Consider the following 12,082-nt stretch of genomic DNA (forward strand, 5'->3'; position numbering starts at 1 on the left):
TGTCTGACTTATTTGAACATCGCTGGAGAATGCACAAAATTATTTTTCTCCTTCTCAACAAACTTCAGTGAATGACCTTCTGACAACCTTGCAAGAGCAAAATTAAATTGATAACGCAGTTGATATTAACGGGTGACACTCTATGATAACAAAGAGCAAAAACATGGTTGCGCTGATAGCAGGTCTTACTTTTCAAATCTCAACACGGAATCTGTGCCAGACCGCTATCTAGACAACTGGCGCTAGTTCTCAGCGGTGGGCGCCACTTCGAGACCTGAAACGCTAAATTTAATCACACTAATCTGTCGCCTATGACATGTTCTCGGTCGTATATATATGAGAAACCACAAGTCGTGTCTTACTTCATTAGTTGCAACAGCTGAAAAGTTAACGACTATAAACTTGTCTTCATCAACGCTCATCCGCCGAAAACATGGTTAAATTTGTTCTGCTTACATTTGCCTGCACTCTCGTTCTTGTTAGTGTAGAATGTACGTTAACTCTCCCTATCTCTTTCATACTTCCCATTCTTGGCTATATAACAAACTGATTTTAAAGAATAAAAACTCTACTATAAGGTATTTTAGCTCAGCGCTTCACTGAAATGTCTGATCATAATAAATGTAATCTAATTTAATTTATAACTTAAAAATGCAATTTATGACTAACCTGGATGAAATGAAGTCGATCAGTAATTCCTCTTCCAGCTAAGGCGGAAAAGATATGCCCAGACCCTGTAGCAATCGAACCTTGCACTTGCAAGATGGAAAATGACGACCTGTTCTTGGACTGCTCTCTCGTAACGTCCGAGGAACAACTGGCTGAGATCCTGGGACAGCCACTCCCATCCTACGACTTCAAGTCGTTCAGCATCTTTGACAACTGGAATCTGAGAACTATTCCTACAGGAACCTTCGGCAGCCTGACCTTCGAGGAGGTGCAACTGAAAGGAGGCAGCATAGAGGTCATAGAGCCCGGGGCGTTGCTTGGCAGCGTCCACACGCTCAAGAAGCTGAGCATCTTCAACCACGAGTTATGGTCATTCCCATTCGAGGAGGTGGAGCTCTACATGCAGCTGGGTTCCCTGAAATTCGACTACAACAGACTGGAGGAGCTCCCTGCCCTGAAGTCCTCCACACTCTATAAACTGGATTTGAGCCGAAATCCTCTCGCGTCCGTCCATGAAGATGTCCTGCAGGGTCTTCCCAATCTGATGGCTGTCTCTTTTGAGGCCTGCGAGTTGACTGCCGTTCTTCCAGGTAGCTTGCTGGAAAAAGAATTGGGTTGAATTATGGAGCTTGAGAGAGAGAGAGAGAGAGAGAGAGAGAGAGAGAGAGAGAGAGAGAGAGATGTGAGGAAACATTCACTGAGAATAACGAAACTCTTCTTACAGATAGACAGACAGATATACTATAAATCCCGTTGTGCAACAAAGACTACACATGAAATTAAAAACTCAAAAACGCTACCTTATGAAAAAATTAGCTAAGTTACTACATATTTAACTACTTTAACAAGAAAAGAGTTTGCTTCCCGGGCAAACATATAAAGCATTTTCAACCAAATAAGTAAGGCTCCTGTGAAGTTTGGCAATTGCCGATAAATCCTTTGGTCATGAAGGGATATATAATTCTATATCTCTACATGACCAAAAATAAGACTATTTATCTTCGGGAAAATTTCCTCTCACTTTAATGTTACATTTGTCCATAAATTCTAGATATTTCTACATAATATCCTTACATGCAGAGATAAAGCTATGGTTATTTACTTAATCCATCTTGTTTAAGTATATGTACACACACACACGGAGATATGGATATGCACATATCAATACACACATATATATAGTGTTTACTGGAGGCATTCCACATATATTTTGGAGTCCAGATGTAAGTATTTTTTTCTTGAACCGCTCCTAAGTAAACACTTTATTGACTTTTTCTCCCCAGGCACCTTCACGCGACTGCCGAAGCTAAACACGGTGAATTTGTATTCAAACAACATTACCCACATTCCCTCCGGTCTCATGGAACTCCACGGGACCGACTCGTATGTTTACATGGGGATCAACAGTGTTGCCACAATCGACGTTGGTGCTATTCTTGGTAAGAGCTCTCGTGGAAGGTACTCGAATGTAAGTATGTACAGGCCGGTCTTGCCCATGGTAATACCATTAACAGTTCCGCTTTCTAGGTAATGTAATTGTAGTATGATGTACTTAGACTTTCGTTATTAGGCCTACCTTTTTTGCCGCCACTTTCCACGTAATTATATTCTTTTTCACCTGTTGGCTTGCAGATATGCATTTTCTGCTAACAATGAAAATCCTCTTGTTATGCTAATTATGCCTTCAGTTTTCGAGTCTATTTCCATAAATCGACAGCACTACGCGGAACAATGTGGCATTCGTATTAATTCCCACGAGGCCGAAACCCGGGTACAAAATGAGAGTTACTAAAGCTTCATCCAGCTTTCAATCAGTCTCATTGATATGCAATATATTAATATAATTTTAGAAAGTCTTAACTTTTCAGGCGTGTCCCACTTCTTTGATTTAGACTTCAACGATCTGACTGAAGTTGAAGAAGGCGTGTGGAGGCCGATGCTGGAACGAGGGACTGGAATCTATTTAGTAGGTAAGTCTGCTAAAGTATCTGTAAATTCCTTGCTAAGAGCGTATTATCAAAAAAATTTAAACGTAAAAGATGGTTTGCGAAAATATAATCTTATTCCGTGACCAGCGTAACTTTTTTTTTTCTTGAAAGCTCCGAGTCAGACAAACAATAGTCCAGAGTCAATATTTGTCCTATATTTTGCCGAATTGTCAATCGATGCAACACATTAACATTAACAAAAATAACTCTCCGCTTAAATTGCCAGTCCACGTTTGACTGCAATGAGTTAATCAAATTTAATTAGTACCTTGGCAGCTCTTTCAATGTTTTGGTTGAAAGATATCAAGTGGTGATAAACAAAGCCACACAAAGATGTCGAAAACACGTTTCTATGTATATGTCTTAAACATCTGTGTATCTTATAAAAGTAATGGTTTAAAAAGGTGATTATGTATACCGAAAGTAAGCACGTGCGCCGTCTCTGTGTATGGGTGTTTTTGAATATCATCAAATACTGAAATACCACTGAACGGTAATTCATGACTCGATCCTCCTAAAACCTTTTCATTTCCATTCTCGGTTTATTCAAGGTAACAATATTCTGTCCTAACGTTTATTAAAATCGCCTCTATTTCTGCCTTTCCCAAGACACCCATTAATGAATTACATTACCCATTAAATCTGTTTATTTGTTTTCTTGGTTTCCAGAAAACTCATGAATGACTCCACCTTATTAACTTGAATTCTCCGTCTCTCCCAGGCAACCCTTTAACCTGCGGGTGCGACATTGCGTGGTTAATTGAAAACCCAAGGTTCATGAGCCAACTGGACCCTTATGCAGCTTGTGCCAACGGGACGCTACTCAGAGACCTCCAGCCCTCGTCCTTCGTAGGATGCTAAGAGCAACTTTTCAGAATTTGGGGTACGGCTATTTTGTAGCAATGACGTGCCATTTTGTCAGAATTGGGTGGATATGCTGTAGACATCATTTAATAACCTTTGCTTGGAGACACATTTATTATATGAATATATATACTATATATATATATAAATATATATATATATATATATATATATATATATATTATAAACACACATTTATATATGCTATCATATATGTATATATGTAATATATCGATATATATTATTACTATTTATATATATATATTAATATGGACATATATAACAATAATAAATAATCAATATTAATATAATATATTAATATAAATGCCTGTACTAATTTCTATTTTCTACATACATTCGAACATGATTTGAAATATCTATTATTATATATATATATATAGATATATTATATATATATAAACACTATATAATATAATATATAACATAATATATATATAATATAAATGCTGTACTAATTTCTATTTTCTACATACATTCGAACATGATTTGAAATATCTATTATATTGTACTTAAATATTACTGATGCTACAACTAGCTGACTCTCATTATGTACCAAATAAACATTTCAAGCAAATTCCTTCTGCAAACATTTCCATGCCCTTAACTAATACGGTGACACGCTCTTTCGACTTCCATGCAAATTCTGACCTGCTCTTAATCTATCTGTTATATTGGTGAGGAGGAAAAAATTGCAAAATATAAAAATCCATAGCGTACATGCATACCGTTGTAAATTTCTACAGGTGATGCTGCTTCTGACTATATATGATTCCAATTCTCAACCTTGTATCTTATTCAACACCTGTGAGGTTTCATTCAGACCGGGAATTGGACAGAATTAGAACACCAGTATACTTAAAAGACCATGTTCCCAGGTTAAAGTCAGGATGACTGCATTATATAAATTCTAATTTTATTGTGTAGTCCCACAAAATCAAGTTTTTTAAAGACAGTTTTTGGTGGTGTAACATCTTCGATGAGTAACAGGGACACCCAGCCATCTTCTGTTGGAGAGAGAGGAGAGAGAAGAGAAGGAGAGAGAAAGGAAAGTGAGAGAAGACGAGAGAGAGTGAAGAAGGAGAGAGAGAGAAACGACCCTTTTACATACAGATATTATTGGTTAGAATTTTTCAAGTCGATATGCTAAAAACACAACCAAATAAACGATAGCGTCCACAGAGTTCAGCAGATAAAAAAATCGGAATGTTCGTACGAATTGCATCCAATTTCAGAGCATTTATGTCACACTTAACGGTCGTGTTATATCTAGAATGAATATTTTTGGGTCTGTGCAATGTCATTACCTGGTCGACGTTTCACAAGCCCTATCGGTATCGTTTTTGTCAAGCATTGCAACACTCCCTATGTGCTCGTGTACCCGATTAAGGCTCGGCTTATGCAAGAGGAGGCAAATTATGTTGAAAGTTTTTTTTTTTTTTATCGCGACATGAAAATAGGATCCTCAGAAATATTAAAACCGATGACGACAAAAGTAGAATAGACCCGAGAACCTTATTAAAGGAGGAATAATCTCAAGTTGAGAAGAGATTCGGGAATATAAATAGATAACACTGTATAAGCTTATGATGAGAAACAGCTTCTTCTTCTTTTTCTTCTGCTTCTCCTTCTTCTTCTTCTTCTTCTTCTTATTATTATTATTACCTTAGTCTTCTTTATTATTATTGTTATCATAATCTTTTTTAATATTATTATTATTATTATTATTATTATTATTATTATTATTATTATTATTATGACTTTTCATAATCTGAAGACATTCACGTGGAATAAGTATAAATGCAAGACAAGGTTCCGAAAGCATAAATAAGCATCTCAAAAAAAAAAAAAAAAAAACACGATAACGATTATAAGCTCTACGGCTGCATGCCAAATATGAAAAAGTGGCAAAACTGCGTACTACGTTGCCTTTCGCAGTTAGACGTCACACGGCTAGCGAGAAGCAAGCCCTTCCCACAGTCTTACGGTTGACGGAATAATAGACTCTGATTCTCGACCTAGTCTTATGGGTAAATGTACAAAGGGCACCAGGAACGTTCTGGGTAATGACTAACAGAATGCTACCTCGCAATGTTTATTTTACCAAGAAAACGAGATTCCAAACTGTTCGAATCGGTTACGAAAGGGCTTTTTAGCTGAGATATTTCCAAAACCGTTACTGATCATATCGTTCACACCTAATGATAAACACGCGTAAAAATTCATTTAAATACCACCCTCTAAAATGTCCTTAACTCTCTCATGACAACTTCTCAATTTATATTTGGTAAAAGGCATTTTTGATTTGCGGACAATTCTGAGCCAAATGACTGAAGGTATTTAAAACAGCTTAAAAGAGAGAGAGAGAGAGAGAGAGAGAGAGAGAGAGAGAGAGAAGGAGAGAGAGAGAGAGGTGCCTGAATGGCATCAGATGGTGAATTCATGAAAACGCCTGAATGGCATCAGATGGCAAATACATAACAAGTTGGTTTTACTGTCAAATGAAGAAAGCACAGAAAGAGACAATAGCCTTTCCGCTGCTTTCCTGCAATATAATTCTCAAAATCAATGTTGTTATGATACTTCTTCTTTAACTAAGCTTAAAGCTGACTGACAGACACATCACTTGGTAATATGATGCCAAACGCTTTCCGCAAGCTTTTTAAAATAAAGAGTACAGACTTACAATCTTACACGTTAAAAAAAAAATAGGGCTAAGTGGAATTTTGGTTTTAAAAAGACTTACTCTTTTCGATGGTAATGAGACCGAGACGGGCTGAACAAGGAACAACTTCCTTAATGGATTTGTTAAGGAGACAACTTCAATCATTCAGGAAATGAAGATGAATGTAGAACAGACTAGTATGAAAGAATTAAATCCTACAGGCGTCTATCGCAAGGTTCTTGTGAGATATCCGAACCTGGCGTGAACAAAAAGAGGGTGATCATCTTCACGACGGAACTTAGGTGAAGCAGGGCATTTCGTATTGTTTTCATTATATTCTTTACCATTTTTGGATGTACTGATAAACACGGGCGGAGCTCATTGGCAAAGTCCTGTCTCGCATTTGAAAGGTCCTAAGGACCGATATCAATCCTAGCCTGGCCCTCACCATCTGACCTAGTTCGATGAACGAATGATCACCAGCTGACCCAATTCGATGAATGAATGATCGCATATCTTCTGAAGGAATTTCACGAGGATAATGATGCAGTGCGCTTGTTAGATTGATATACGTACATGCTTGTTGAGAACATGGTCCTGCAATTCTACGGGAAAGGGCTGCTTAGTATTGACACACAACAGAGTACCGATACTTAAGTTCTGTATTTATACGTTTGAACTGTAACACATTTCTTTTTCATTTAAGTTTGGAATGTACCTTGCTCTGATGCAATTTGATTTCTATAAAAGGATTATCATACCTCTGAAAATAACACGAAACTAAAATATTATTACATAAACTTCTCTGAAGTCGGACATATTACATTCTCAACATATCGACAGGTTCATTTGTCAATAAGCTATCCATTATCTCATATAATTATAAATGATGTCACCAGCATTCAAATCATGTCAGAAATCTGTCTCTACTTCTACAGTAAGATAAACAACTGCCAGGAGAATGAAAAGTAGGTAATAATGTAAAACGCTCGGAATCCTTCAATACTGGAGCTTAAGTGAGAAACAAAAGGTTTCGCTTGTATTCTCAGAAGGGGATGAAAACTTGAAGTAGGAACTGGCTGAAAAAAAAACATCAACAACCCTATTTTATTTTTCCTTTAAATTAGCAGAGTTCTTATTCATGTTTCAAAAGCTTTTGTGTAACTCCTGAAAGAGTTTCACTCGTTAAGAAATTCTGAGAAGCACACTTGAAGGATATTAAAATTCTTGAGATTACAAAAGTCCTTTCAGTCACTTGTAAAAAGAAAAAAATATATTAACGCATGCAAACTAGCTCCAGAACAGTTGGCGGAGATAATTACTTCAGACTTGCACTGTTTTACTGCGTCAGTAGATAAAAAGAAAAGAAAAAAATGTAACACTGAATGTAAGCACAACCCAATGCAAATCTCCAAATGGGAAAAAGTTAGGATGCATTTAGCTCGTATCCATGATTCACCTGGTAGGAAGCTGAATTTAGGAGAATGAATTAAATCAGCGCCGACGGAAGAACGTTCTCACTCCAAGCAGGATGAAATTAAACAGTAAATCAAACAGACAGATTTAATAAGCTGAAAGTGAAAGTTGGCAGTGCAAAGTGAGAGACTATTTCTATTAATCAGGGGCTACAAAAGAAGGGCAAAGTTAAGCCCTTTTGGAGGAAGAGGAATAATGCTGCCATGAACGATGGACTAAGAAATTCGCTCTCGCAGAAGCCACTGCCGACCGCATCAGTGAGGAGGCTGTAAATCGCTGAGTAGCGTTCCGTTAGCGCATGCGGCGTACGGGTCCAGCAACTTCATGAATTTGGGCTCCTGGATCAGCCAGTTAATGTCGCTGCCGCATTCCAAAGGGTTGCCTTAGGGAGCCAAAAGAATGAGCAGATCTCAATCAAAATAAAATGACGTGAATCAAAGTACAAATAACAGTCGGTTACTGACACCAGTAAGATAATCGTCAGTATACTGATGGTTGGAACTTTAACAAACATGTTCTCTGACAGATGAAATTCCACGAGTCATCTTCAAATTGATTCCAAATAAAGAAAAGATATGTTATATTCAAATAAAAAAAACCTTACTGGGAGGCAGAAAATTAATTATGGATCGATTACATCAAGATACTGTATTATTTAAAATTAACTAAGCCCGTTTCTCTCTCTCTCTCTCTCTCTCTCTCTCTCTCTCTCTCTCTCTCTCTCTCTGTGAATTTTAATGAACAGTTCAAAAGCTCACCTATAAGGTACAGCCCAGCTCCTGCTTCGAGCACTGGTCTCCAAATGTCTTCTTCTACAGTCTTAAGAGAATTATAGTCTATGTCAAAAACTCGCGACACACCTGCAATGAAATCCCTTTTAATTAGATGAATCATAGCTGAAACGAGACCAACCTAATCTGATCATTACTTATCGTTTAAAAGATAAACCGATATTCGTATGGAAAAAGCCTAGGAATGCAATTGAGTATATGATTTAGGCATAAGGCCAAGCACTGGGACCGAGAAAGTCATTCAGCGCTGTGATGACAATGACTGAAAATGGAAATATAAATAATGAGTTTCATGGAAATTATATAAATAATGAGTTTGAAATAGATACCCCAAAGATCGATTTTTAAAGCGGTAAAATCGAGACATTTCATTTCTAATGGAATTACAAGCTGCCATAAATATGATTTAGAAAATAATGTATCTGTATAAAATTACAGGATATTTCTATAAAATCCACAACCCTTTAAAATACTCATAACAAGGCCAACATCAATCTTGTCTCCTAAATTTTCAGGGCCACTGACTTGAATTTAACATAAAAAATACTTCATGAATACTCTTAATAAGATAAAAAGTAAGAAGCAACTATACACACATATATATAATCGGAAGAATAGAAGCGCAACAGGTGGTTGTCAAATCACACACCCAGAAATGAGCTTATTTGTGTTTACCTTTGAATGCCCCGACTTCTATAGTGTCGATGTGGTTGATGCCCAGATAGACATAGGCTCCTTCGCCGTGAAGTTCTATGAAATTCGTTGGAATGAAGGAGATGTTGTTCGAGAAGAGGGTCACGTAGTTCAGACTGGGTGAGCTTGCGAAGGTTCCTTAAAACACAATATAATATTGTGAAGGACTGAAATTAGATTACCACGATTATTGTTATCATCACTAATATGGTAATGCTGTAACTGACTCTTCAAGTATGAAATCTACTGAGAGCTATTTTACTCGTGTTTTTTTAGTTTAATTTTGACATAGCAGAAACAACAACAATGATAACAATAATAGGTTCTCATTATTTAGTTATCTATTATTCCATGTTTACTTTAATTATGCCATTCCAGTATATGGCGCATTTCATAGCATTATATCAGTGATTCAAGTCGCTGCAACGACAGTTTACGTCCTATCAATCAACATGTCGAGCTCCTCACCAGAGAACACCTCGGATATTTCACAGCTTTGAAACATGGCATTCACAAGGCTGGGCAGATGCTGAAGTCCGTCTGCTGGGAAGGACATCAAGGGGTTCTTACTCAAGTCGAGGGTCTGGAGAGTCGCGGATCTGATGATGGGAAAAGAGGAGACGTTGTTGTACGTCATCTCGAGACTCAACAGCTTCTGGTAAGACTCGACTTCTTCAAAAGGGAAAGAACTGATCTCGTTGTTGAAGAGGTTGATCCCCTGCAGGGTCAAAGCGCTTCCGGTGAACGCCCCGGGTTCGACTTCTTCCAGGTAGCCTACCTTTATTTCAATGACCTGGAAGGTCAGGTCGCGAAAGATGCCCTTGCGAATCACCTTCAGGTTTGGGTTGTCGTAGATGCCAAAGAGATAGAAATCCTTCGAAGGGAATTCCGCTTTGAGGGCAGTCTCGAGTTCCTCTTCGGACGCCACGGACGAGCAGTCCAGGTGAAGGTCTTCGCTCATCAAGGAGCAGGTGCATGGACTGATGGCCGTTGGGTCTGGACAAGATGGCGTTGTCTCACCTTCAGAAAAAGTAGAAAGACAAAGAAGTCAACTAATTAAAAACAATTAAAACTAAGTCATAACAGGCAAAACCAGGGAATTGCTTGCCTTTCTATGGCATTGTTTGCTTTGCAACTCCTTTTTTATCATCAAGAGTTAATCAACAACTGAGGTTCGTTGGTCTTAACTTGAATAACAGAAAATGAAATACGTCAAACCCCATCTTCATCTAAACAATGAAAAGAATATTTAACCGTAAGTTCGTTATTACCTTTCCCCGGTATTCTCGAAACAGAAAAAATAATAAAATAAAATCAAACAAATAAATAAATAAGTAAAAATAAATAAATAAATAAATAAATAAATAAATAAAGGTCCTGCAAACCTTGAACATTTACACAAGACATCACCAATGGAACGAGCGCTGAGAGAGAGAACAGCATATTGAAGCGATAAGATATACAGCTGAGGAAATCGCTTCGCTGGTCAGGTGTGGCAAAGACGCGTTCCTCTGAATAAATAATGCCACCAACTCGCCAGGTTTTATATACAACCAAGACGACGGGCTGAGAGAGAGAGAGAGAGAGAGAGAGAGAGAGAGAGAGAGAGAGAGAGAATCCATTTCCGGTGCAAGGTTATATTGAAGGGTAAACGTTTAAACTGTGTTAGAATCAGTGTCCGTGAGAAAAACTGGGAATGCTATCGCTGATAACCGATAAGAACTCTTTCAGTGTTAATTAAAAAAAATAAAAAAATTACGTGTATTTTTCAGTACTCTTTCAGACAGGAGCTATAAATAACAAAAACACTAAATGTGAAAACATGACCAGCTTGTAACTTGTACCAGGACCGGAAGTAAAAAAAAACACACAAAATGTGATATAATGACCAGCTTGTACCAGGACCGGAAATACAACAAAACAATAAATGTGATATAATGACCGGCATGTACCAGGATCGGAAAAAAAGACTGAATGGGAAATAATGACCAACTTGTACCAGAACCGGAATTTAAAAAAAAAATAACTTCAATGTGAAATAATGACCAGCTTCGATCAGGACCGAAACTAAAATAACTAAACAAATAAATATATATATATATATATATATATATATATATATATATATATATATATATATATATATATATATACACGCTAAATATGAAATATTGACTAGTTTGTACAAGGAATGGAACAAAGAAAAAAACACTAAATCTGAAATAATGACCAGCTTAAATCATGACCGGAACTAAGAAAAAAGCACTAAATGTGAAATAATGACCAACTTGTACTAGAACCGGAATTTAAAAAAAACGCTAAATGTGATATAATGACCAGCTTCTACCAGGACCGCAAGTAAAAAAATGATACAGCTTGTACCACAACCGGAATAAAAAAAAAAAAAAAACACTAAGTGTGCAATGATGAACAGCTTGTACCAGGGCCGGAACTAAAACACACACACTGAATGTGAAATAAAGACTATACTCTGTTTTTTTCCATCTGTCCATTCCGCCTGTGGTGTTTTCGCATGGTAACACTGCGTCTCGGGCTTTAAATAGTTACGCTATGTGTAAGTTTTAGGTAAAAAAAAGGATATCTTGGTGTACATTTGCAACTGAAAAGTGTTTTAATAATTTATTGTATGCGAATTACACCGTTAATATTCGAAATAGGGTTATTGTAATTGTTGAATGTAAGCTGAATGTAACTATCTAAAGCCCGGCCTGCAGTGTTACCATACGCATACACCGCAGGCGGATGGACGGGTTGAAAAAAACAGACTATAGTTTGTATTAGAACCGGGAATTAAACAAAAAAATACTAAATGTGAGTAATGACCAGTTTGTACCAGGGCTAAAAAAAAAAACATTACTAAAATGTGAAAATAAAGACCAGCTGTACCAGAAAAAAAC

General features: G+C 37.1%; 2 protein-coding genes across 2 annotated transcripts; one reads left to right on the top strand and one right to left on the bottom strand.

Moving 5' to 3' along the window:
• Nucleotides 1–331: 331 nt before the first annotated feature.
• On the top strand, nt 332–3,626 carry LOC135214758 (oplophorus-luciferin 2-monooxygenase non-catalytic subunit-like). The gene is made up of 5 exons (XM_064249111.1): nt 332–491; nt 708–1,259; nt 1,953–2,108; nt 2,538–2,639; nt 3,379–3,626. The coding sequence occupies exons 1-5, from the start codon at nt 434–436 to the stop codon at nt 3,516–3,518; spliced, it is 1,008 nt and encodes a 335-aa protein (XP_064105181.1). The 5' UTR covers nt 332–433; the 3' UTR covers nt 3,519–3,626.
• Nucleotides 3,627–7,753: 4,127 nt separating this feature from the next.
• Nucleotides 7,754–10,681, bottom strand: LOC135214759 (oplophorus-luciferin 2-monooxygenase non-catalytic subunit-like). The gene is made up of 5 exons (XM_064249112.1): nt 10,550–10,681; nt 9,633–10,184; nt 9,147–9,302; nt 8,439–8,540; nt 7,754–8,062 (listed from the first exon to the last, which is right to left on the bottom strand). The coding sequence occupies exons 1-5, from the start codon at nt 10,605–10,607 to the stop codon at nt 7,935–7,937; spliced, it is 996 nt and encodes a 331-aa protein (XP_064105182.1). The 5' UTR covers nt 10,608–10,681; the 3' UTR covers nt 7,754–7,934.
• Nucleotides 10,682–12,082: the final 1,401 nt, after the last annotated feature.

The sequence above is a fragment of the Macrobrachium nipponense genome, chromosome 46, assembly GCF_015104395.2.
Source record: "Macrobrachium nipponense isolate FS-2020 chromosome 46, ASM1510439v2, whole genome shotgun sequence".
In the NCBI taxonomy this organism is placed as follows: domain Eukaryota; kingdom Metazoa; phylum Arthropoda; class Malacostraca; order Decapoda; family Palaemonidae; genus Macrobrachium; species Macrobrachium nipponense.

What these genes read in the sequence shown, in the direction of transcription:
- LOC135214758 (XM_064249111.1), top strand. Translation starts at nt 434, where the DNA reads ATGGTTAAATTTGTTCTGCTTACATTTGCCTGCACTCTCGTTCTTGTT. An exon ending in GTTGACTGCCGTTCTTCCAG is followed by an intron (nt 1,260 to 1,952) that starts GTAGCTTGCTGG and finishes TTTTCTCCCCAG; the next exon opens with GCACCTTCACGCGACTGCCG. An exon ending in CGACGTTGGTGCTATTCTTG is followed by an intron (nt 2,109 to 2,537) that starts GTAAGAGCTCTC and finishes TTAACTTTTCAG; the next exon opens with GCGTGTCCCACTTCTTTGAT.
- LOC135214759 (XM_064249112.1), bottom strand. Translation starts at nt 10,607, where the DNA reads ATGCTGTTCTCTCTCTCAGCGCTCGTTCCATTGGTGATGTCTTGTGTA. An exon ending in AGAAGTCGGGGCATTCAAAG is followed by an intron (nt 8,541 to 9,146) that starts GTAAACACAAAT and finishes ATTTCATTGCAG; the next exon opens with GTGTGTCGCGAGTTTTTGAC. An exon ending in AGCTGGGCTGTACCTTATAG is followed by an intron (nt 8,063 to 8,438) that starts GTGAGCTTTTGA and finishes TGGCTCCCTAAG; the next exon opens with GCAACCCTTTGGAATGCGGC.